This window comes from Nipponia nippon, unplaced genomic scaffold (genome assembly GCF_047370975.1).
Source record: "Nipponia nippon isolate SJK-2023a ecotype South Korea unplaced genomic scaffold, ASM4737097v1 scaffold_4, whole genome shotgun sequence".
NCBI lineage: Eukaryota > Metazoa > Chordata > Aves > Pelecaniformes > Threskiornithidae > Nipponia > Nipponia nippon.
The window spans coordinates 77,243,345-77,269,139 of NW_028262358.1; the positions used below are offsets into that span (position 1 = coordinate 77,243,345).

Here is a 25,795-nt window from a genome sequence, read left to right on the forward strand (position 1 = left end):
ACAATCTCCAGGGCGTCAAATGCTCTATCAAGCAAAGGATGACTCTGGTATTTAAGTGCTTTCTTCTTTTTAACGAACACAAACTGTGTTCACTGAGCTTTCAGACAGCTCTTTAGCCCAAGAAAGAAGCGTGAGGTACAAGTGAGTTAACGTGAACAACCCCAAAACTGAGATCACTCCTTTCTGCTCTTCCTCAAGAGATCCATTCCAAGTAACAAAGTAAGCCCTATTAAAGCGAGACTCTCCATTGTACAAGCTTCTTTTTGTGGGAAAAGCATGACAGAAGGAACCCAAAATCAGCTGCCTAAGAATCCATACAGAAAGCAACTGTTAAAAATCACCATGTCTTTTCGGAGACTTCCCAACAGTGCTCACTGTGACTACCAGCCTGCTCACATTGGTTCACAACTGGAAGGCTCTTACGAAGAACACATGATCAATAAAAAAGGAAACAGTAAACTTAAAAACAACTGGCCATACTTCAGATAGGTGCTAATAAAACATACCTGGAAAATTTAAGCCTAGAAACAGAAAAAAATTATTCCTGAAAGGGGGTAGGCAGGGAGGGAACTATCACATAGCATAAAATTAAATATATTTAGACACTACTTTTCATTTGCAGTACGACTGTTTTTCCTAAACTTTTCAAAATCAAATTATTCTATGGTTTTCCTTTTTGGAAAACGAAGACAAGTTGCAAGGGACCTCTAAAGGTCAGCTAGTCCAGCTTCCTGCTCAAAACAGGGACAGCTTCAAAGTCAGATCAAGATGCGGAAGGCTTTGTCTGACCAAGTTCTGAGTATCTCCAAGGCTCACGATTTCACAGCCTTACTAGGGAAGCACTGCAGCAGGTCAGCCACTGTCACTGTGAATTATTTTTGCCTTATATCCCATTGAAACTTCACTGTTGCAACTTGCAACCATGGCCACTGTCCCTTCACTGCACACCTCAGGGACAAATCTGGCTCTGCCTTCTCCATAATACCTCTACAGGTAGCGAGAGATGATTGAGGTCTACCCATATCCTTCTTTTCTCTCAGCTGAACAAATCAAGCTGCTTCAGCTTCTCCTCATACATGGTATGCTCCAGTGCCATCACCTTCTTTAATGGCTTACCACTGGACTCATTCCAATTTGTGACCATCTCTCTTGTACCAGGAGAAGAGAGTTAGAAGAGGAGGCAGGGGTGCAACTTGATATAATGCCCCAGATGCAGCCTCGTGAACACCAAATATTTTCTCCTTTGACCTGCTGGCTATGATCCTGCCAACGTAGCCCAGTACAGGCTCAGCCTTTTTCTGCTACAAGGACACACTACTGACACATGCTGAATTTGCTGTTCATCAGGACCTTTCACATCCTTTTCTGATCAGAAAAAGCTACTTATCCTCTCCTTCTACCTGTATTTTCAAGAGGTATTGCTAACGGCCTAGTTATCTTAACAGACTCATTTCCACATCATCCTTTTGTCAGCCCGTCACTTGCACTACTACGTGCATTTCAACATAATAACACATATCTTCCTAATAAAATCTGTCTCTCCCTGTATGCCTTGACACAAGCAAGTTTAATGGTTAACACTGATAGTTATCAGCCACACCTAAGACCTGTTTTAAATGAACAGCTAACACCTCAGAGGTATAGTTTCAAGCTTTGCAAGTTTACACAGAAACAACCACTTCAGCACTTTGTATTTTACATTCTGCAGTATTTCTGCACAGCAGCAACAGCAGCAAAACAGCTGCGACCGAAGGGCAATAGAAAGCTCAGCCCTGGAGCTCCATCTACTACAGCTGGCCACTTCTAACTCATCTTTTCATTACACTTTTTTCCACGCTAAGAAATACTGATTTTAAACACAGCCAAAAGATGTACCTTATTTCAAGAACTGAGTTTCTAAGCTTGCTTAAAAGGAGATGTTGTCTGAGTATCCTTTAAGCCTCCCCTCTTGTATGGGGGGAAGGCATGGAAAGATGGATTCACTTAACAGCGCAAACGCCTTCTTACAAACAGCCCAGTGTGGCTGATTCCTACTACCCATTGCTGATCTGCAATGCCAGGAACAAGCAGGCACAAGAGAAATACTGATGTCCTTCTCTTTGGCTACACCTTGCAGCTAACCTGTGGAAGCAAGCAGTTAAACCTCTCCCAGTACAGTCATAAATGCAAGGTGAGTCACATAGTTGAAGCACATTGTCCAAACGACCATGTAAAGCATGCAACTGATGCCAAAAAACTCTTGATGCCAAAACATCAGATTGAGGTGAGCAAAGAAAAATGGCATGTTAAAAGAGCAGAATAATTCAACAAGAGGGCATAAATGCAAAGGCAACTACAAAACCATGTCTGAACATCAAATATGACAACTGAAGCCAAGTTTTCCGCTAAGCACATCAAAGTAACTACTGCCTGAGGTTTTATTTGCTGATTAAGATGTACCATCAACCTCAGTTTAGTCTCAAACCTGATAGGTTTTCCCTTTCAAAAGCTAGAAGCAAAGTATCCTGTGACTTCCAAGTTGCCCAGTGCACAGACGTAAAAAGAGAGAAGACAGAAAATGCTATCGCTACTTGCAGGGAACCAGCAAAACCGACTTTTTTTAAAATTGTTTCTAAAGAAACTTGATGCTCAGAATTGGCACAATATCATTAGTAAGAGATATTATGCGTTTTTAAGTGAAAATGACTTTCATTATACAAAATCCATCTTATAGGAGGCAAATGAGTCTGTGAGTAAATGAGTATTTTTCAACCAGAAAGGGACGCATGTGAAGTATCTAACAATAATTTTTTAACCTTTGAAAATGGCAAAGTTATCTGTTCTCTAGTTCAAAGTAATAACGAGAGAACAAAACCACACCTTCTTCTAGTAGCAGCACCATCTTTTCCTTTGCCATTTCACAGCAGCTTAATCCACATCCAGGTTCATAGTTCACATGTTCTGATGAATGACCACAATTACACCAGGTAATGTGACCATATCAATTTGTCTGGCTAAAGAAACTGTGTGGTACTCTGCAATGACAGCTACCAGACGCATCAGGAACCTTGCATGTAACACAGTGGTCCCCACCCAGGGCTGAAGTTCCTATAGCAGCAGATAAAGCCAAGACACAGAGTGCCACACACCCCACAAAATCAGGTGAAATATTCTTTAAAATTAAATCTGTCAGAAAGGATACTTGTCTGTTACTTTATGAGTACAGCAGAAGATAATTCACTGTACAGCAAGACAAGAAGATACTCAGAAAAATTAAATCCAGCTACGCAAGCATTTATAACTTCATCATCGCTAATGACAGTGACACAAAGAGAAAGATGTGAAAGCTACCTTTCCTTTGAAGTTGTGAAGATACAAAACTTCTGAGTTTAAGATTCGTGATCTATACCGCCCAATCGCAAAGCATCACCATGTACAAAAATACTACAATTTAACTTTCAGTACTAGGTGCTTTTAATTCAGTTACAAATTAACAAATCAGATGTAGAGTACTACAAATTGTGCAAAGGAAATTGTTCCTAATGCTCCTATGCTTCTCAGATGTGGGAAGCATAATTGGAAACATAGGTGTTTCTTAAGCCATAATGCTGAACATTCACATCCCTCTAACACAACTGAAAGACAATTCTGAGCACTCAGTGTACCTTGGGTGGACCTATAAGATTCAACTTATAAATGAATGTACCAGAATGAGGAAAGCAATAGTGCATAGTACACAGTGTGACCATCAAACAACAGAAATGATGAATGTAATAAAGTGATTCACTGCAGAAGAGAATGTAATAGAATCCAGGAAATCAATTGCTGGACTCATACTGGTGATTACAGTGAAAGTTATAAATACATCTGCTTCTTTATAATCCTAAGGAAAGCACTGATCACCTCTGTTTGACAGACGACAATTTCTTTGAGTGTAAAACCAAATCCTGCAAACTAAATACACGCATAATTCTGCAAACGCCTGATGTTATTCACATGCATAAAAATTTACATGATTCATCCTGCACATAGTTATGAAAGCAACTACACGTATTCAAATTTCTGGGGTGTGATTGATCATATCATTTAAAGGATCAAGTTCTACATTGCATCCTACATTTCTTCATAAAATAACAGCAGAACTTATGTTGTTTCACAGAAAAACTCAAACACATGCCTTATTCAAAGATTTTCACATACAAAATCTTCAACCACATCCTCAATTACATTACAGATGGCAAAACTACATTAAGGTCAATCACAGCTGAACTAATCTGAGCAACAACGGGGGCACTAACAATGGCGACAGAGAGGCTTTTATGTATGTTAAATTATTCCATGTAATGGAATTGACATACAAATAAATTTCCTATCCATAAAAAAAAATGGAAAAAAGAATTATTTTTCTAACACACGTAAACTACAGTGCTTGTTAAGTGGTAACTGTAATTATGATAAATTTTTTTAAAAAGGCAGTCCTTATTAGAAAATAATCTAGATAGATACATAGCTAGTGTTCCTACAAAATCCTAAACACAGACACAGGCAAAATTACAGCTACAGGGATAAAGTAAACTAGTTTATGTTACTTACAGGCTAATCTTTGTCGTGACTGTTCTGGAAGCATCCAAACTCTTCAGCTTTGAGCTGTCTAAATCAGAATTCATCTGTCTCTCAGCTGACATACACAGGTCTCCATTTTTAATCCCATCAGTACGCAAGAAAGCTCTTCCATCCGAACCATTATCATGCTTTACTGCCTTGGTCTCATTTCTGCCTTCAGCAAATACCAAGGCAGTGTCTTCTGTCTTATCAGCCAAAGAAACTTTGGGGGACTCCAAGCTGTCTTCCCCAAAAGCCACGGGTATAGCTCCCTTTTCCACCGAAGTTCTTTTTGTCATTGGGTTGCTCTCTGGTGACGCTAAGGGTTGCCTTCTCGAGGCATAATCTTTTACCTGACCCTTCAAACCAGTAGGGGAAATGGGGACAGCATCCGACTGATTCTTTTTATATGATCTTCTCCTTGCAGGGGTTGTGTTTGAGATCTGCTGCTTGCCTTTGTCAGCTTCAGTTTTAGATGCCCCTTTGTGAGCAGATCCAACTTTTAGGTCCTGATTACTACACGAGGAAGAGGAATTCCTTTCAGGAGTCTGTTGAGGAGACTTCCCTTTTCTTTCCGAATTTATTATCTTGTCTGAAAACACCTCAGAAGCGACATCATCCTCAAAAACAGATTCTTCTCTGGCAGCAGTCTCAGTCTGGTTTCTCTCTCCATTTGGAATGTCACCAGATGACTGAGATTTTCTTCTTTTTCCAGATCTTTTATTAGCAGATTTTTTATCCATTGTGTCCGAGTCACTACAATTTTCTTCTGATGTAACAGTCACGGGTTCATTAAGGAGTTCGTCTGTTTTTCTTAGATAGATATCAACTGTTAACACTCTAGCAGAATGTGTGTGTTCACTCGCCGCAGATTCCAACTCGTATGGCAAATCCTTTGGTTTTGCATGCCCAGGCTCCTCAGACACCCACGTGTTCACAAGCTGCTTGTGGCTTAAGATACTCTTTTCTAAGTCTTCACTAGGCAAATTTCTCAAGCTTTTTATGAAATCTGGAGTTGTGGAATTATTTATATCTGCGATGGATCCTTTCTCCAGTTCTAGGGTTTCCACATTCAGGCTACTCTCAAAGAAAGAGTTTTTAATGGTTTCACTGCTGCTGCTCCAATCTGCTGACCACTCACTGTCAGAAGAGACTCCCCTACTACTCCATTCTGAAATGGTGTCGCGATACAGCGGTCCTACTTCCGCACTGAAATTATATTCCTGTGTCTCAGAAACGGCACTGATGTTTCTTACTTGCTTCTGTACTTGAGGAGCTTCGTGTCCTTCCTTTATGTGCCTACAGTGTATCGGCTGCACTCTGTGAGGAGAAACTGATCTCTCCCCTTTCCGATGTGAAGTGTGTTCTAGTGAACTTTTGACATGTTTCCTTTTCCCTGTACCAAACCAATTTCCGAGTATTTCCAAAACTGGTTTCTTTTTATTCTCTTCTCTGGAAGAATCTGGAAATTGTGAGGTTGACTATAAAAACAAACAAACAAACAAACAAACATACATTCGGTTAATATCAAAATTCTTTCTATAACACATTTGTTTGTATTAGCACCACCTATAAATTAAAAGGACACAGTGAATGGGAACAAACCAGCTTCCTAAACACTACTAGCTCTCAAAAAAGAACAAGAAAAACAAAACCCTCAAAAAACAATTAAAATCCCAAGATCCTTCTGTATGTTTTTGCCTGTGTTTGTTTACAAGTACGCTCATCTTGCCTTACAATAACAGCATTATATGTCCCAAATCTCAAACTTTTGCACAATCAGTTAACGTCACCCAAAATAATACAGGAAAGCATCCTGATGTCTGTAAGGCTGGGGACAAACTGCTTGGTCAAAATTTTCCTTACAAAAACAAGAGCGGGGAGTTTAACTTTCCTCCCCATATTGTCTGAGTTAGTACTGACACTCATGCTGGCAGAGAATAGTTTCAAAGGCCTAAGTTGTATTGCAATTCATACATTTCTCATTAATGAAGTCCAATAAATATGTGGCTTGTGTTTTGGGCTAGAAAACCTAGAACTACAAAAGCCACCGCATCATTCAATGAGCGTTACTGGGTCACATACTGCCCTGGATTACACTTGGTGAAGTTTTCCCTTACAACTTCTAATTAACATGGTAAACAGGAAACACGCAACAGCACTGCCGAGGATACATGCATATTTGCATTTTAATATAGTAGCACTTTTTACATGCCAGTACGATGAACACTTGTTTTGAGACGTCTATTTCAAAACACCGCCAGTATTTCCGACTGGGGCGGACCGGACCTCCCGAGGGGAGCGCCGGTCCCTCCCGGCAGCACGGAGGCTGCTTCGGCGCGTTTTAAACTCGGGGTTTTTTGGGTTTTTTTTTTTTGCTGCAGACGCCGCGACCCCCTGCCAGCGTCCAGGCCTCCCTTCCACCGCCGAGCGCGGGCCGGGCGGCGCGGAAGCACCCGCGCCCTCCCCGCCGCCGGGCCGGGGCCGACACCGGCGGGGTCCCCCCGCTCCCGCCCCGCCCCGCCGCCGCGTCCCTCCCCGCGGGGCCGGCTCCGGCGCACCGGGTGCCGGGCCGGTACCCCCTCAGCACCCGCCGCCCTGCGCAGCCCAGCCCCGCGGTACCGGGAAGGAGAAGCCACCCCGCCGAAGCTGCCGCCCTCCTTCCCCGTCCCCAGAGCGGGACGAGCGGGAGGCAGGAGCCGCGGCGGACTTTACCCGTCCCCAGCCGCCCCGCGTCCTCGCCCGGCTCCGCAGGTGCATGTGCGAGCGCCTCGCTTCGCCTCGCCTCCCCGCCCCGCCAACGTCCCCGACACTCACCGCCGGGCCCGGCGCGGCTCGGCGGCCCCTGCGCGGAGCTGCCCCACACGCCGCGCACCGCACCGCGCCGCGCCGCTACCCGCGCGGCTGCCCCGGCGCCGGCTGTCTGGGCGCTCCGCCTCGGCCCGCCCCGAGCCACCGCCTCCGCCGCGGGCAGCGGCTCTACCTGGCCGGGCCGCCTCCCTCGGCCGCGGAGGGAGGGGCGGTGGCGTCGCACCGGCCCCCAGCGAGGGGGAAGGCTGGGGGGCAGCGGGAAGGCGGGCGGCCGCAGGCGAGGCCTTCGAGGGGGCGGCGGAGGGCGAGGGGGGGGGCCGCATCCCGTACGTGCCCCGGCAGCCCGCGCTGCGGCGGCTTCCTTGTTATCGAGGGCAAAACGCCGCCCCGGGCGAAACCGACCAACTTTTGATGTCGAGGGAGAAGCACCGAGGGTTGAAGGCGGGCGGCTGGCTGCAGCGCGGGCCGCCCGGCCTGAACGAGGTGCCCGCGAGTAGGCGTCGCTCTCCCCAGCCCCGGCGGCAGGACCTGCCCGGGTAGGCATGCCGGGGCCGGCACCGCCCGGCGGCTGGGGCCCTTGTGGGAGAGTTCGGTTCAAAACCCTGAGGGGAAATGAACCCGCGTTTTACCACCTCGCAACCGCGGGGCCGGCGGCCGTCTGCGCCTGCCGCCCCGGCGTGGGGCGCCCGCCGCCACGGCCCCCTGCAGCCCGGGCCCGGGCTGCAGGGGGCCGTGGCGGCGGGCGCCCCACGCCGGGGCGGCGTGAGAATGACTCCGCGGCCTAATGGTGCCGGCGCTCTCCCCGGGCGCTCAATTAGTATTTAATGTTTAATGAATGCTAAACTAGTCCTCTTCTAATTAACGCTTAATTACTTCTATGAAGTGGAACAGCTTCAACAGGAAGGACCACGCAAGTCTCACTTGGGCGCTTCTGAGGGCCCTGCGTGGAGGAGGGAGAGGCACCAGGTCAACCCGCCCGCGGCTGGCCAGGCGGCCCAGCCCGCGGCGTGTCTGGCCCTCTGGCTACTGAAGAAAATAAGGGCCTTTATTTACACGGTCGCTTCCTCCTCGCGGCGAAAAAGTATTAAGTTAGTTATTTTTGCTTCATCAACAGACTAACATTTGGCCTCCGTTCTAAAACTTCCCCCAAACGTGAAACGCGGTCTCGGCTCCAGGAGAGCCCCACAGAACCTACTTACTGCCAGTGAAATGGCGTACAGCAGCGAGGCTTGCCCAAAACACATGAAAAATACAGGAAACCTACACTGGGGAATATGTAGAGTTAGCTTATCGTACCGCAACCAAAGAGAAATCCACGGGAACCCTTGCCTTTCCCTACCTTTCTTTCGTGTGTTACACAACCGATAAGCAACTCCACCACCAACGAAGTCCTGTCTCTGCACGCACAGTCATCTTCCCCCAGCAGGTTTCAAATAGGCAAGTCTGTGATCGTGACCTTGAGCTTAAGTTTTTGAGTTGCTGGGGTTTTTTTTGAGATAGTGAAATAAACTGCAAATGAGAAAATTCGATGTCTGTTGTTTCCCTGCCTTCGCTGACTTCTTTCAACCAGCAGGACCAAAACACTCAATTAAATAGAGAGGAACATGGAGGGCTGCACTGAGTTCATACAGCTCAGAAAGTTAACGCGCTTCTGCGATAACAAACAACTATAAATTTCCCTATCAGATGCAACAATCATGAGTAATGCAGCCCAATTACTATTTAATTTCTTGATTCTACATATGTATTGCCAGTACTAACTCATTATAGGGAAGGGATAAGGAGACACGAGTGAACATTGCTAGCTAAAAAAAAAGTTAAAATACGACATTTTCAGGAACACTTAAAGCAAGCCAATAAGCAATGAGTGACACTAATTTATCCGAAAATTCATAATAACTACAAGTGTGAGGAGGATGCTTGTATTGTTCGTATTAAAAACCAGTGAAACACCAAAATAGGGGAAATTTAATTTCATTATTATGTCAATCTGCATATTAATATTTGGATGCATAATAGCTGCGAGTCCTCTAAATTAGTTGGGGTTACACTATCAACCTGACACTCATTATTACACTTGCAGTCAAGCTTTGGGTTTGCAAGATTACACTTGGAAAAAATTAGTTATTTGAACTGTGGATCTGGATTTCTCTCTTCCCAGCAGCTGATTTTCATAAAGTCCATGGGAACTTAATTATCTTTGAGACGTCTCCCCCTTTAAAATGTAGTTTAAACTATCCAACAAGTTCAAAAGGTGTTGGATGGAAGGGAGGAGGGACAGCCAGCCAGTCCAGTCACATAAGCCTCGTTTCCTCAGGGAACGAGGCTAAAGATTTTTTCTTGATCTTGAAATAGCTGCCCTATGTAAACTGTTTTGAAGTAATTTCTTCATACAAAGTACCTTAATTATATACAGCTCTTTCAAAACACATAAAAGGCCAGGTACTTGCCCTGAAGAGCTTGTATTTTAACTGAGATAAATGTAGGTGAGCCAGTATTGCCAGTGCAAGAGGGCACAGCTTCTCAAGAGTCTCCAAGCGGGGCCCAGCCTGACAGAGCACAGCACAGGAACGCTTGATTTCCAGAGCGCAGCACTGAAATGTTTGATTTTCAGAAGGCAAGAAGTATCCTTGCTCTGCAGATCAGGCTTCGTCAACGTGCTTCTGCTCAAGCATTCTTACCCTTGAGACATTTGCCGTTTCAGAATCCCTGATCAAAGGCGTTGGCAACTAAAAAAAACAGAGGACTTGCCTATCCATTCCTTGGACAGCATGAAGGAAGCCATTTCAAGTACGCTGCGCAAATCTTTAAAGCGCTGTTCTAATCTGGAAGCAAAACGCTGCCTTCTTAACCAAGAAATGTAAATCTTGTTTGTATTTATATTCATACCTGTTTATGTTAGCATTAAAATATTTCCTCTGTTTTTGGCTGGGGTTTTTTCTCATTAGCTAATGTAAGTTGCCACAGCCAAACCCCTAATTTAACAACGTAATTAAACATGTGCTTTGCTGGTCTCCAGTGGAGAGAAGGCATAAGCTGCTGTGATTTGTTGAATCAGAACTTCAGGCTGTGTCTCAAGGGATCAATTGGATGTTATTTTCTTAGATTAGTTCATCTGAGTCAGTTGAACATGACTGAAAACACTTCTTAGAGCACACATTATAGAAAAAAGTAGTATTTTTACTAGTCATTAGCAACTTTGTGGTAACTAATAGGCAGTAATTTCTAGTGTGGACAGTTCTGTAATTTAAACATTTATTTGCTAGCATATATTCACCTTCAGAGAAAAAAGCAACAAACAATATTTAGTGAAGAGTAAGTTTGAGCTTTATCATTCACTAAAAGGTAATAAAAAACTGGATTTCAAGTAACATGAAAACCTCTGAGACTCTTCTATCTTGAACAATTCTAATAATGTAGGACCCTTCTAAGTTCATACTGGCACACCAGTAACTATAGGTATCTTTAAATCACAGTATTGTAATTCTCACAACCATGAGAAACAGAAAGCCTCAGAGTTCTAGCAGTCACGTGATACCCCAAAAAGTGCATTAGCCAAAAACATTTAAATAAACTGCTACTCTTCAGGCTCTAGCATTCTGCAGCGACTGAGACTCAAATATTCAGCACTAGCAGTGCCAGGCTTTGTTAGGCTGAAAATTTGTCTGGCACAATGTGCTACAAAAATTTTAGTAGGAAAACTAGAAGGAAGGATGTACAAATCAAAGCTAAGGGAGAAAAGTCTGAGAAGCACAAGACCCACTCGAGTCCCTGTTTCACATCCTACAGAGAGAAGATTTCATACTGCTCTCCTACAGGTGAGTGCCCTAACTACTGGCAGAGAGAGAGAGAGAGAGAGGGAGTTGTAGACAGAAATAAAGGCTTGCTGCTTTTGCTTGTGTTCTTATTTAAAAAGCATGGGAAAAAAATTATGCTTAACAAAACATTTGACCTGAAACAATTTTTTTTGTGATTCACTGAGGGAAAAAAAGCAATTATATTTCAAGTTAACCTAAACGATTTCTAAACTTAACCAGTTACCTTGAATTACTTCAATTCACTATAATAATTTTTCCTTGTTTATGCTGACCCTTCACAAAGCCACAAAAGAGGGGTTACTATTATGAAAAGTACGACTTATTGTTATTTTAACCCACATGCTGCCTTCTTCCAAATACCAAGAGTTTGGCATATACACCTTAAACTTTTTTAGCATTTCTTTTAAATATATCAGATTTCAGGTTGACAGTGTCCTCTTCAGAGGCAGAGAAAGAAATATACTTCAGATTTAACAAGTCCACTCTAGCATGGAATTTACTCCCTGCCTCTTCCAGCTCTTTGCCTGCTATACTTACAGAGAATAGAAACAGCAACAGCTGGATTTTAAACAATTTCAGCTTTACCTGAGCTCTGTATACAGGGAATGTAGTTATCTAGATTGGGGGACCTACCTGAATAACCAAGGAGCTATAAATGTGAGCATGTTGAGCAGAGTGAAGTGAAACAAACGTAAATTTTCTTAGTAGTCGTATTTTTCCACAAACTATTTATATTTCCTAGTAAGTCGGGATATCTTAGCAAAGCAGTTCATGTCTTCAAGAGAACAGGACCTGTCTGCTTCTAATTTATTTTTTCACTGTAAAACTAAATTTTTCATTCAAATGTACACTGAAAATGGACCATTTTGCAACAGCATATAGACTAATGAGAATACTGAGCCCGCATGTTTAACTAATTTTTTGAAAGGAAATAATCAGTTCAAGAAGCATAGATTTAAGTATAAATCCCATATTATTTCTTAGGTGCCAAACACAGAGATTTAGATATTGGATGTATCAAAAAAAGCCAGCAAAATGGAAAGAAGCAAATCATGCAAAATCAAATAAATAGAAATCTTTCGAAAAAGCTCAGGAAAGACAAAGAAGCATAAATAAAAAATGAACAGATCCATACATGAGCATTTAGGAAAGGAGGCTGATAAAAAAAGAACAGGCATGTCAGAAAGGGCATGCCTGCTCCCATCTCCTTTTCCCCAGAGCTAGTTATTTCCATATACTAAAATCTTTGCCCCCTCCCCTTCTGTCAACAGGAGCATCTGTCAGTTAAAGAGACGCTCTATAAAACTAATGGAGATCCGTTGATTTTATGATTTAAAAAAATTAATCGTGTATTAACCCAAAGATTTCTGGTGGGGTTTAAAGAGGGGAAAAAAGAGAGTGCTATTTGCCTTACCATGATGATGATAATTCTTTTTGCTGTTTACGGAAGAATAAACAAACTATGCTGTGTGAGATGCAGTCCTGTGTGTCATTAACCAAACCCTTTTTCTTAGCAATCCTCCCACACTTTAACCCCTTCTTTCTTCTGGCAGCACTCAGTTAAGAAGAAGCAAAAAGGAAGTAGTATCTGACTTGAGCCTTTCCAGCTGATAAGTCATTTGGCAGACAAATTATAACTAGGAAAGGGACTCAATTAGAGGATAGGAGAAAGAGATGTAGAAGGGTGGCAACAAGTCCTTCAGTAAGCACCTCTACCGAAGCAGAGAACCTGTTGCAAGGAAATACGAAGTTAGTGTTGGGAAAATGCCTTACGTGCATTAATTAACATGCAATACTAGAACGTAGATATGCAACAGTAGGAAAAAATATACCACACACGTTGGTTCTCACAAACTTGAGTACTGTTTTCTGATCCACATTTAAGAAGGCTAAAGAAAAAAAAAAAATCACTTGTGCCTTTATTCAGCAAGAGATTGATTTATGCAGGCGTCCTTGGTTCTTTGGCTTTCTGAGTTGGTATATTAAATCTGTATTTTTCTAGTGACTTGTGGAAAAGTGATACTAAAAAGGGATTTGAAAAAGCAGAAAACAAGCAGCAACAAAAGTAGGAGCAGGGATCATTCAACACTGAAGAACTGAGAGAATATTTAAACTCTCCTGAACTTGGAAGACTTCCAGAAATAAAATTATATGCAAAAAATAGCATTAACATAAATTATTGTACTTGTAACTCTTTGTGTTTCAATGTAAGAGAAAGTGCGAAAGTTTGGTATGAGTTAGCTTCACATCTTTGCTCTCAAGATTTCGAGTCTTGCTGCTGGGTCCGAGCTGTATCATTAGATAATCTACTCAGTGTAAAGATTCAGCGAGCCGTCACCTCTTTTGACGTAAAGAGTGAAAATAAACATATATTATCTGTGTTTTGTTCTAAGAGACAGGAACTTGAAAGTACTGTTTCTGTTGAGCAATAAACGACAAAAGCATTTTGGAGGGGAAAAGAGGGGCTTGGAAGTCTTTTAGGTCTCCCTAACCAGAAGCCACAATTAATAAATGTAACCCCTTGCCTTTTTTTCAATTCTGAATGCAATTCAGAATGATAAAGAATCTGTTACAGAAGTGGTTTTGCATTTACTAGGTCTCTTTCTTCTAGGTTTGTAGGTCTCTCTTCTGTTTTGTGAAAGCATACAGTGTCCTGTCACTAACTCTAAATGGTGTGTATTGGTAAGTATGGATTTAACGTAAGTTGTCTGATTTAGATCTATAGATCACGGTAACACTTCCCAATTCCTTTTTGATTAAGTATTTATGTATAATTACTGGAGATAGGAAATAGAATTCTTTTGCTGCCAATCCAAGAGTGTCTGTATGACAGACTAAGCTATAAGTCTCTGGAAATCAGCTCTTTCTTAGGCACCATCAGTCTTGATCTTTTCCCCTTACTTTCACCCAAAATTGTTGTTGTCAATAGGAGCTCCACAGTCCTGAAAATATATGACATTTGAAAAAGTCTTGCAGCATTTCAGAGCACACCCAAGAATTTCATAAAAGCATCAGTAATTTCCCCGAGCAACCCAAAATCAGGTACTATGACAAAGACTGATAGTTTTCACTAACACTACTGAGCTTACAGTGAGACAAAAACTGCTAGTTAGGTGAGCTAAAAATTCACAAGGGACAACCGATTATGTTTTCCATTGTGCATTGTTCTCGTCTAAGAAAATGCATTTTAAGTAGCAATTTGAATTTATTTATTTGCTAAGCACTTAGATACAGTAAAACTGATATATATTCCCACAGGAGAAATTATACACACTGACAACACCTTTGAAATCAGACTGTGGAAATTCTATTAAAACTGTCAGACTCATTGTAATCCTTGGATCTCATTCCAGATACTCTAATCCGTCTTCTTGAGACTGTTTATACATTTTTACATCAAATGATTATGGGACAAAGAGGAAACAATCCTAAGGAGCCACATATCTTATTAGCCTTTGCCAAACATGGCACTGATGTGACTACTCTGTGCTGGCTAACTGAGCTGGTTCCTCCTGGGCTAGCTTGGGCATCTCTACATGATTCTGCACGTAGCTCAAGAGCAAGGCAGGATTTCTAATACACTCCTGTGCCCAGTCTTTCTTGTTAGCTAGCTCTAAGTGCTCAGCAGATGAAGATGTAGATTGTCTCACTCCCTGCTTGCACTAGGTAGGAAACCTAGGTCCTTACCTCCAGTTTTAATTCAGTCTAGGGAAAATAGGCCTAAGAATTAGTTTAACTAACTAAAGCACCTAAGTGTTTCAGTCCTTCAGTGGCTCTAGCTCTAGATTCCTAAAAGTAACTTGTTACGTCATTTGAAATTTAGAAAACTGGGGTTCTTTTCATTGGGTAAAGCAGATAGATAGTCTGAAACTATAAATGGAAAACTAAAAGCCTTTTACCAGAAACACGAGGACTTTCCCCAGATCAGGCACAGTAGAAGATAGGCTGTCACAGGCATACAGGGGAAGAGGCAGAAAGCCATCCTTCTGAGCCCTGTGTTGTTAATGTGAGACTGTAAAACTGCAAAAGTACACAAGCTGGAAATTGGACTGCTAATCTGACCAAAGCCAAATTTCATAAACAACAAAGTGAACTGCATGTTTGACATGCTTGCTTTGCGAAATTGATGTGATGGTCCTGAAACAGGAAAAAATTACTGTATGTTTATGACTCTGAAAACCACTCAGTAGGATGAAAAATGACAAGATTTAATGAAAGTGTATTTAAATATGAAATTAATAGAATCTCTCTTCTCCACGGAAGTTCTCATTAAATAGATAAAAATGGCACAATGTAACTTCTCTTACACATTATGCCAGGGTACCATTTGGTACCTTTAAACAAACAGAACCTTTCAACTGAAATGTGTCTCAAGTCAACCCCCCAATATGAAGGCACCCAACATAGCAGCTGCTTTGGAAAATTTGGGCTTGATAGTTTAAGTGCTTCAAAGAGCCCTTCTGTAAAATGTATAAAGTGTTTACACCCCTTGATAATTTCTTTGATGTACAGTTTTTTCATCATGTACACAGGAAGAGTATTAAGTACAAGGAACTATTATTACTAAAATACCTTATCCTGACTTTATAAAAATGGCTGGACATCTCATTTTACATTTGAATTGCAATGTTGTAACTTAGCATTTATTGTAAATAACAGTGTTCACCTAAGGCTCCCAGAAGTCCCTCAAACTAATTATTATAATAATTATTATAGAGAATTGCCTTATTATTAATTAGAATAAACTTTATAAAACCAGTACAGAGAAGATAGGAATGACTCAAGACCCACTGGTTCCCTGCAGTGCAGTGGGCAAAAAGTAAATAAAGTGGAATAGTCCTGCAGACTCTTTGCTCTTAATCCCACGATTACATCAGTATCACCTAATATTCACCATTAAGCAAGAGAAACTTCTAAGAGAAAATGTTTTAATGAAATGCATTTATATTCTTAGGTGTGTTTATTTCAGGCTCTGAACAGAACTAATTAGTATATAAAACATTATAATAAACAATACATGTCTGTCCAGAAAACAGATACATTATTACTTCTGAAGAAAAAGGGAGATGGATGTTTTCCTGCTATTACAGATATATTATTACAGACGTGTTGCATTATCCTACTGTGCACCCTAACTACTATATGTTAGCTGCTAAAGAGATACAACTACAACAGCATTTAAATCTCACTACTATTACTAGTGGACAATCGGATGAAAGTTTGAATTCCTACCTGATGTTCTTAAAAAAAAATTCACGTCTTACCTCTAAAAATATATTTTGTTGATTAACAATAATGCAACAGGGAACTGAATCAAACTGGATGAAGCTATACTGTTCAGAAATACCAGCATTTCCAGGAAATGTCAAGAAATACACAGGATTATTGATTCTGCACTTGAATTTCTGAAGAAGATGTTAGTTTGGGCATAGGCCAATCCAGCATACTCTAGGATTGGCCTTGGTGTCTGTGGCTTAGAACAAGAGACATTACAAAGCTGCTTTTAAAGCTAACCCTGAAAAGCATCATGATTAACCAAACACAGTTTTAACTACAACAGTTCTAGTGCTGGGCTCAAACTATTTTAGACTCTTTCTAAATAAAATATGGTAAAAACGCTCCACTAACAACTCTCAGAGACCACTTTGCATAAGTCTGCTCCACTATTTGTCAGTGCTTGAGAATAGAGGGACCTGGTTGTCTTCCATTAAAGCCTGGTAGATGACAAGTGCTTCCTGTATGTAGAAGGCAGGTATGTGCCTTCTCTCCCGTTCCTATTCCACCGCCTCCCTCCCACGCCTTCTTGGCACCTGGTGGGAAGGGCCTGGTAAGACAAATCTCTGTTACTCTGCATGGTTTTCCTCTAGCTACCTGCCCTTTTCATCTCCGAGTGACTCCATCTTTTGTCTCTGCTGTAACTCAGGCTTTCCCAGCCAGCCGCAGGATGAACCTGACAAGTCTCCTCAGTTTCCCAGCTGCGCACAAGGCTCAGAACAGCAGCCAGCAACAAGCAGGGTGAGCTTCTGTTTCACTGGGCAGCTGCTTGGAAAAAAACCCTCACAAACTGTCTATACCTCTTTCATGTTTGGAAAGTGGTTTTCTTTTTCAGGTCCAAGAGTCAGAAATTTATCTGATAAAAATTAAGTCTTACATGCCAAAGAAAAAACATACCCTCAGCATTCCCAGAAGCAGAACAATCAAAACTCCCCTGCGGAAGAGGGAAGAGGAATATCCAGAATTACCACTGATAAGCCTTCTAAAATCACAAGTTTCTCTAGATGAAATACAAAAAAGTAAACAGATCTTGATGCTCTTTTTATCTAAATTCTGGTTGCTAAACATTAGTTTGTTCAGATTTTTCAGACTTTTCAGAAGCTACGCTTTTCAATCCCTGTTTTCCTCCTAGACAATTATTCTCTTTTTCAGCAAATATACCCTACAAATCAAACTGGTAAAATGAAAAAAAAAAAAAAAAAAAAAAGAGGAGGGGAATTGTAAAGATGGGAGAAGGAAAGAGGCTATATTTTTATTTGCATGTCATAAGGTATAATTTAGAGGAAATTACGATGTCAAGTTCCATTATGAAAATGCAATGTTTGTAGAACAAAACATTATATTCTATTTAAATCTTTAGATATTGTTTGCAATCACAACAAACTCAAAACTTATCTGTTGAAATGTTACCTACTGTGATTTTCAAAGTTATATGAACAATGCTAGTTTGTAGGAATGATAGATTTCTTTTAGAATCTCTAAATCTTACTCAAGCAGTAGTTTAAGCAATTCTTTATCAAAGCAGATCACTCTTTGCTTTTGCAGATCTTGAGCGATGGCAGATTGAGCGCTTGTTTTAAAGGGATAAGTGAAGCAGCATTCCAGCTTGTTCACTGTAATTCAGTTCTCAAGAGCATAAAACCAGAAAGATGAAGTTTTTCACGACTACCCTTTGCAAACCCATTATTGTACTGCAGCTGGAACTACAGAGCAATAAATTACACATATATGTGTGTGTGTGTGTGTGTATATATATATGCACATTCCTAATTGTCATATGCATTATATAGCGTATAAAGTGGCAAAAGCCTGGTCAGGAGGAATGAACTATTACTAAAAGCTTTGTGTCGCAACCTTCTCAGATCTGAGGGTGCACAGGTGTACTGTGCATATGCTGAGCCACCTGGTCACGTAGCATGGCAAAATGGAAATAGGGTCACACCCAAAGAGAGAGCACAGCTAGCTGCCAAGGTCCTGAAAACCATTCCAACACATTGCACAAGTGTGGAAGTGGTACAAGAAAAGCATGATGCAAAACAGTCTACAGTTCTCCACACAGATCACTGCACAGTAGCCTAGCGTGGAGGCCAGAAACAAACCCCTGGTGATTCAAAGAGCAACTCCACAGGACTGTACTCACCAAGGGCAAGAGAAGGGAGGAGTACGCCCTTTGGGAAGAAGGCAGTAAAGTGCCTGGTGTCATCCTAAGAAAGAGTTACATACTAGCATGAGCAACACCAGTGAAATGTTGAAATGCTAGGTGTACGGCATGATGATCCACAAAGGTGGGGCAGATAAAGGATGGCCGCTGATAACACTGGACTGCCTGGTGCATGCTCCCATGTCACCATTACCAGACTCATTACGTACTGTCCTTGCTTGATCATTGACAACAGACCTCCTTAATACTTTGCAATGCATGAATGGTTCATTGCCTTCCCTGGGCAATGCCACACTGAGTATGTGGCTATCCACATTATCTCACTCCTGCAAAGCGCAGTATTTTGCCAGTTTGATAGACCTTTGATTTTGTCACTGCTTGGGGGACTGTAGATTATTCAGCAATCCAGCCCTGAAGACCTCAGCACTGTCACATTCCTGGACCATTGCTCACGTGACTGTATTTTAAGCCATCACTAACCCTCTCAAACAGAAACACATTTTCACCCATTGCATCCTCTAAATTTGTTCACAGTATTACATGGAGCATGCAATAACTAAGCTGAAATTCAATTCCATACATAGCTCAACATGAAGACTATGCAGGATGCAAGTCCAACGTAAAGTTGGATATAGCCTTTTTATAGTTCTCCTGCATCGAGGTGGATGTGCTGAACTGCTTGGAAGGAGAGTTCTCCAAGTGACATCTGTCTTAAGTTGCCAGCCAACAGTAAATAAATGTAAGCTGTCTGATACATGTTACCGTTTGTTTTTTTTAAACTGCATGTGAAAAAAACCAACAATCTCCTCAATAAACTTCGTGATTACTTGAAAGATGTCTATCAGAATAAGAATTTACTGGTATTCCTACTCTGCCTTCAAATGTATTTATATTCTAAAGGGGTGGAGGTAACCTTCTTGACTCAGTACATCCATTGCCATCTTGAATGCCAAAGTGTTAGACTACAAGACAGATTCCTCTTGTACCAATATTCCAGGAGCTATGTTCCTTCTATGAAAATGCTAAGTAACTCAATGCCATCTTCCCTACTGTCTTTTGCACTTCTCTAAGGCCTATGTTAGCCGTCAGCTGTAGTCCTGTACGCCTGCAGTCAACCACAACTTAAATGCTCTTGTGCTAAACTCCTCACCAAAAAGCAACAGAAATACAAGAGAGAAAGATGTTTTCAAGGTCTCTCTGAACCAGCCTGGACATAACCTAGATGTTATTTTTAGGAAATAAGAGAGTTGGTGTCTTAAGCCAGGTTAGAAATAGCAAAATGAAAACCTTTTTAAGTTAATACTGAAATGAATTTGTGGGTCAAATGGGGATAAGAGGAATAATGAGCTGGGAATATGGAAAAAAGTGGACCAACAAGGAAATTGCAATGATGCCATCAGTACAGTCAGCAGAATGGTATTTTATTAAGCAGAGAAGTAACTGTTGAGCAATACTCCAAGAGGTTCTGTCACGGATAGCTGAGAACCTCTTGTGCTGTAATTGGCCATAAATTTGCAGACTTTTTTGGAAGATGAAAGGATGAGCCGGTCTTTAGTGAGCTGTGTTACAAAGCCAAATCATAATAATCAGATAGTTTTATAGTGGACCTGATGTCCAAGCTTTTTGACATTGGGACTTCTTAGAATTTTGGTCTCTGCCTACACAGTAAGTATGACTGTGCGTGTAGAACTAGCTGCTGGATTCTTCTGTTTTCATTATTAACAAATGAGGTTGAATTGAGGGCGCCTGGCATTTTCTTCTATGAAAGAATCATAGTTTTGTATCCAGAGCATTTCTGCTGCAATGCTATGGATACTTGCTGTGTCCTGGGAAATCTGAGCAGAATGATGCTTAACCAAAGGTACATACCACTATGGATACTCTTAACTCAGGAATTCTTAATTCTGTTGTGTGTCTCACACAGATCAATCATGTTAGAAAGAAAAATCTGTTATGAATGGCTTACTCTTCTGGGGATGTCATTACCAGAATTGTAGTTCTTTAACCAGAGACGTAAAATAAACCAGACTTACAGTAGAATCCTAGAAAAGCATAAACCTGGTATCAGATAACTGAAAGCACTTAAATGACAGAAACAGCTTATTCTGTCTTCTGAACACTCCTACTTATATTTTGGGGTTTGCTTTCTTTCCTTTCTGCTGTGAATTTAATCTATAAACAAGTAGTTGTTCTTGCTTTGGTATTTTGGCTTGCTTTGGGTTTTTTTGGCTTACTTTGGTGCAATCTTTTTGGTCTCTCCTCTCTGGTATCCCTCTTGTCCCCTTTCCCTCCTCCTATCAAGGCCTTGACAAAGAACAGATACAGATAAAACAATGGACATGCAATTATTGCAGCCCAAAAGCAAAAGTGCTTGTGGTACACAAATTCATATCACGTTTATCTTTATTTTTTTCTTTAAAGCAGACATGATATCTAAGTTCTGTCAGCCCGGGAAGCATTGCCAATGGTGACTTACAACTACGGATGGCTGTCCCAGTGTCTTGATTCAGCATTCCTACAGGTACAACAGTACCCATGCGCTATTAAAAGTAAATTGCTTGCATAGGGGCTCTGCTACTTCTATAGTTTTTAGTGTCAATGTTGAGAAATATTCATATTAAAAGACAACATCATAAGTTATTAAAACTGAAAGAATTAACAAAAATGTAGTTCAGTCTTCCGCTGTTATTTAGTACTGTTCTTTAGGAAGAGCTGGCCTACATGTGGGTTCTTGCTAGCAGGTGGTATTACACAAAGACTATCTGTACATGCTGGGGCCAGTTTTGCTTTGTTTCCATGATTCTGAGCATCCCTTTCTGTCAAGCATACTTATGGTAGTCAACACTGCCTTTATGTCTCTGTAGACCATGCTCTTAAATATTATCTCAATGAAAAGTGCTTTGATAGAAGCTATCTTCAAGTTATTCCTTCTGTACTTTGTGGGTTTTAACATTTTACCATATCATTTCAGGTTATTGGTTTATCGTACTACTCACCAAATACTGTGGACAAGTAAGTTAAGATACAGTGGCTCCTTGGAGCGCAAGTATTTGTGGGAGGCATCACTGTGACTTAAATGGTCAGCATTTAAATTCTGTCCCAGTTCTGTATTTTTTGGCTTCCATGATGATTTCAGTACTATTTAAATTCTGTTTGCTTCTTATTGGTTGTGGTGGTGTTGTGTTTTTAATTATGAATTGCATATTTATCAACTAAATAATTCTGAAAGAATATTTCAGTATTAATCATCTCAAACTATTGCAAAACGTAGCATGACGCAGAGCTAAACATCCTATAAAAACTTTAAAAGTTTAAAGGATGGAGCAAATTAAATATTTGCTAAGTGTCTAAATCCTTTGTCAACCATGTAAGAAATGCTGGCATTGGCCAGGACAAAATGAGGCATTCTTTTTCCCTTCCCACATCTCTCCACCCTACTCAACTGGTTTGGTTTGAAAATTTGATTACTGCCCCCCCCTTCCCCCCCCCCCCCCCCGAATCTCAAAGTAAAGACTTCAGCATTCTTCTCCTATTAAGATAACTTTCTTGCCCAAACCACAGCATGGTTGCAGCCCAAGAATATGAACAAATTGCATAGATAGGACAAAAGGAAAAAAAAACAATTTAGATAAACTATTGTAATGTTCTCATGTTTTCCTAGACATTTTAAACCACAATAAGGAATTACTGTGCTGGCCAACACAATAACATCCTATTAAAATCCATACTAGGAGCCACACAGACAATGAATAATGTAGCTGTTCTGAATGTTGTCAAAGGGCTCTCATGTGATCCATGCTTCACCACATTTGATCTTTTTCCATTCTCTCTATATACTGTTCTCTTCAATTCATACAAATACATCAAGACAGCAATCCCAAATCCATGGCTGGTGGAAAAAAAAGAAGAAAAAGAAAGAAAAAAGGAAAGGAAAATGATTCAACTTATTAAGGCCAGGAGGGAGGTAGAAAGTGAGACCATTATTTCAGGGAAACAAGTTACAGTTGGGCGAGGAGAGTGACTGGAAGCATCGTACAGTAGCAATGCACCGTCTGCACCGAACACACGCAATCAGTGAGGCCTACAACCCAATTTGAGTGACCCTTGTTATATTTGCCAGACAAGGAATGACAGTAATTTTACCAGGTAAAGAACACAGTAGTTATACTGAAGAAGAGGAAAAAAAAACCCCAACAGATCAAAGTGCATTATTTTCTACAAAAGTTGAGCATAAGTGTAGTTAAGCAGACAGAAACTCTGGCAAGAATCTGGATGTCCAGCACAGCACTGAGCAGGCTTTTTTCCCTTGTTTTTTTTTTTTTCAGGTAATACAATAAAACTTTGTCCCGCTGCAATATTTAATTAGCTGGAAAGGTATAACCTATTACAAACAGTTGAGGACTTATCCAGATTTTAAAAGAAAACAAAAGAAAACCAAGAACAAGCCCACCCCCCTGCCCCACCTAGGCCCCTCTTAGGTGACTGCCTGGCTATACCTGCCCTTCACCTCAAAAGAAAAAAATTGTATAGCGGCATATAATTTCCCCTTCCTTTTTCCCCTTCAGTCTTTGCGCAAGGCAGGTTAGTGCTCTCCTGAAATTGTTGGGTTTTTTTTCTCCTTTGAGAAAACCTACATCAGCAAATGTTCTCAGCCCCTGCATGACTCACTTCATAGGACTTTGGCTACAAGGTTTTGTTTAGCTTTCTCATTCCAAGCTGGAGAAGGATGCCTTCTCTTCTTTCAGTCTCAAGTTTTGGGAGGAGATCAGTTAACCATTGAAAGGCCTTATCTATTAAAAATTGAGGTGAACCCTAAGGCAAAGACTTGTTCTCCTCCGGGCAGGCTCCTCTCACCTATCCACAAAATGATAATTTTGTCGTCTGTTACTTTGGAAATTGGCTCACCTGCTTGCTCACTTACTTGGTATTGGAAGTTTATCAAATGGCAGTATAAAATGCTTTGTTTTTACTGTTTAAACATCACTCTGGGAAGTGATTTTGTAACCCTGTGGGATCCCAAACAGACTTTTGGTTTTGTTATTTCTTGAGAAAATAAAGCACTGTAAGGAGAAGCAGTATGAGGACCTGAGCTGGATGTCTTGCTAACATTTTTCTGAGCAAGGCAGAAATGAAATTAAAGAAGCAGATGAGGAATCCTAAGCTGAAAATATCCTAGACCTTGATGAGCTATCATCTTGAAAGATGAGTTAAGAGCAGGAGGAATTAGGGATCTGCATATCTGCTGTCTCAGGAATATGGCAAAGGCAGTGATAGAATAAACTCATTTAATCCAGTAATTTGACACAGAATCAAAATGGGCTTCCACAACCACACCTGGGTGTTAGAAGTACTCCACCCAGTTTCCTTCGTTAAATATTCATGTCATAGGCCTGAATCTTTGTGTGAAAGGCAGTGGCTGTGTTCAGGTAGCAAGTAGGTGTGAGAACTCTTATCTAGATTGAGAATCCTGAGAAACCTTTAGACAAGTACCTGACTATAGGTCTGAAAATATGACTTATCAACACCTGAATATAAGAGAGACAGACAGCATTACAGCACATAGATGTGACTGACTTAGAGAAACACTATTTAGACCTAAGTATCTCACGTGGAATTTTAAAGTCTAGATTTTTTCTGATCATTATTCCTAGTGCATAGGAAATGTATAAATAATGAAGGATTAAGAACTCTCTTTACATTCATTCGTTTTACTATCAGCGGAAGCCAATCAAAATTTGAAATTGTTCTCTACAGGAATAAATGCCTTTTGGCTTAACTATATGGAAAGCTTAAAGCCTATTTGTCTTTAACTACATAATTTAAGGTCATTTGAGTTTGCCATATCACAGGTAGGACTCCTTCTCAATTGGTATTAGTATTTTGTCACTATTGAAGCTGTATGACTGCAAAATATACACTTATCTGTGATTTGGTCCTCAAATGGAATTATTATTTATTCAAAGACAATGGAATGAATCAAACATTCAGGAAGTTGTTTCTTCATTCACAGTGAGAACACTGGCCACATTGTTTTATTAATTAAACAGTCTTAAAGATATTAAAAAAACAGTAAAAAATTATGACCACAGCTATCTACTTCATGTAGTATAGGTTATGACAGCTTAAATAATCTTCAGTGTGGATCTGCATAGACATTCTAAATATAAACAGGAATCGAATCAAGCTATTTTGCCTTCATTTGCAAACAAACTCAAAGACACCAAATACTCCTCCTGTTTAGCTCCACTGAGCAAAACTAGATTGTGCAAATGTAACCAGGGATGCAATGCATTATTTGGGAAAAGGAAAAGGAATAAGCTGAGTTTTAGAAATCTAGAAATAAGAGTATTTTGCAGAACTGACATCTAGAAATTATTTCTGTTTTTTTTTTAGTATTTACTAGTGTGTTACCAAACTTCTATTTACCAAAATACCAAAAGAGAAACTGTTAACCTTCATTTTCGTACAACAAATGTTTTGCACATTAAATAGTACAGGACTAGAACAGTCAAGAAAATGAAATGTCTATTTAAATTTGTATGATTGATGAATTTCTCATAATCTAATTGCTCCCAGTGATTTAATGAACATATGCTATTTATATATTTGATACGAGCACTTTAAAATCTCTCTTTCATTGTTATAGAGTTGACATTTTCAGTTGTTCAAATCAGAAGCTTACAATGAAACAAAGTGATAAATTCCACACAGCACTGCAAAGGGAAAAGAAGTGGAAAAATTTGTACAGAACTAGACGTACATCTGAATCAGCATCAGAGGTATTTAATGAGAAAGCAGTATTGATATAGGAGGATGTCGCTTTTTTCCCAAGACAATGATGCAGTGAGAGGAAATATTTTTGGCTTACAGTTCGGGCAACACAACATTTACTCACTGAGCAACACTATCAAACAAGTGATTTTAAACAGTTTTTAATTTCCTGCTGGTTTACCACCGCTATTTATGAAAGTCAAACATAAAGAAAGAGAAACAAAGTTGCACTGTGTATCAAGAACAGTTGCTGTGAAGTACAGGAATAGGTAAGATGAAGATTTGTTAAACAATCCTGGAAGAAGATGAAAGGGGAAAAGCAGGGTATATTATGATAGAAGTTTATTATACACTAGTTAATTGGGTGGAGAGAAGACTG

At 40.6% G+C, this 25,795-nt stretch overlaps 1 protein-coding gene across 1 annotated transcript in view; it reads right to left on the reverse strand.

Annotated features, from left to right (window-relative positions):
• Positions 1–25,795, reverse strand: part of CRYBG1 (crystallin beta-gamma domain containing 1) — a 65,631-nt gene that overhangs the window by 37,488 nt on the left and 2,348 nt on the right. Inside the window, exon 2 of the mRNA XM_009463324.2 lies at positions 4,573–6,062. Within this exon, the coding sequence (XP_009461599.2) occupies positions 4,573–6,062 (1,490 nt within the window). The remainder of the gene's footprint in view (positions 1–4,572; positions 6,063–25,795) is intronic.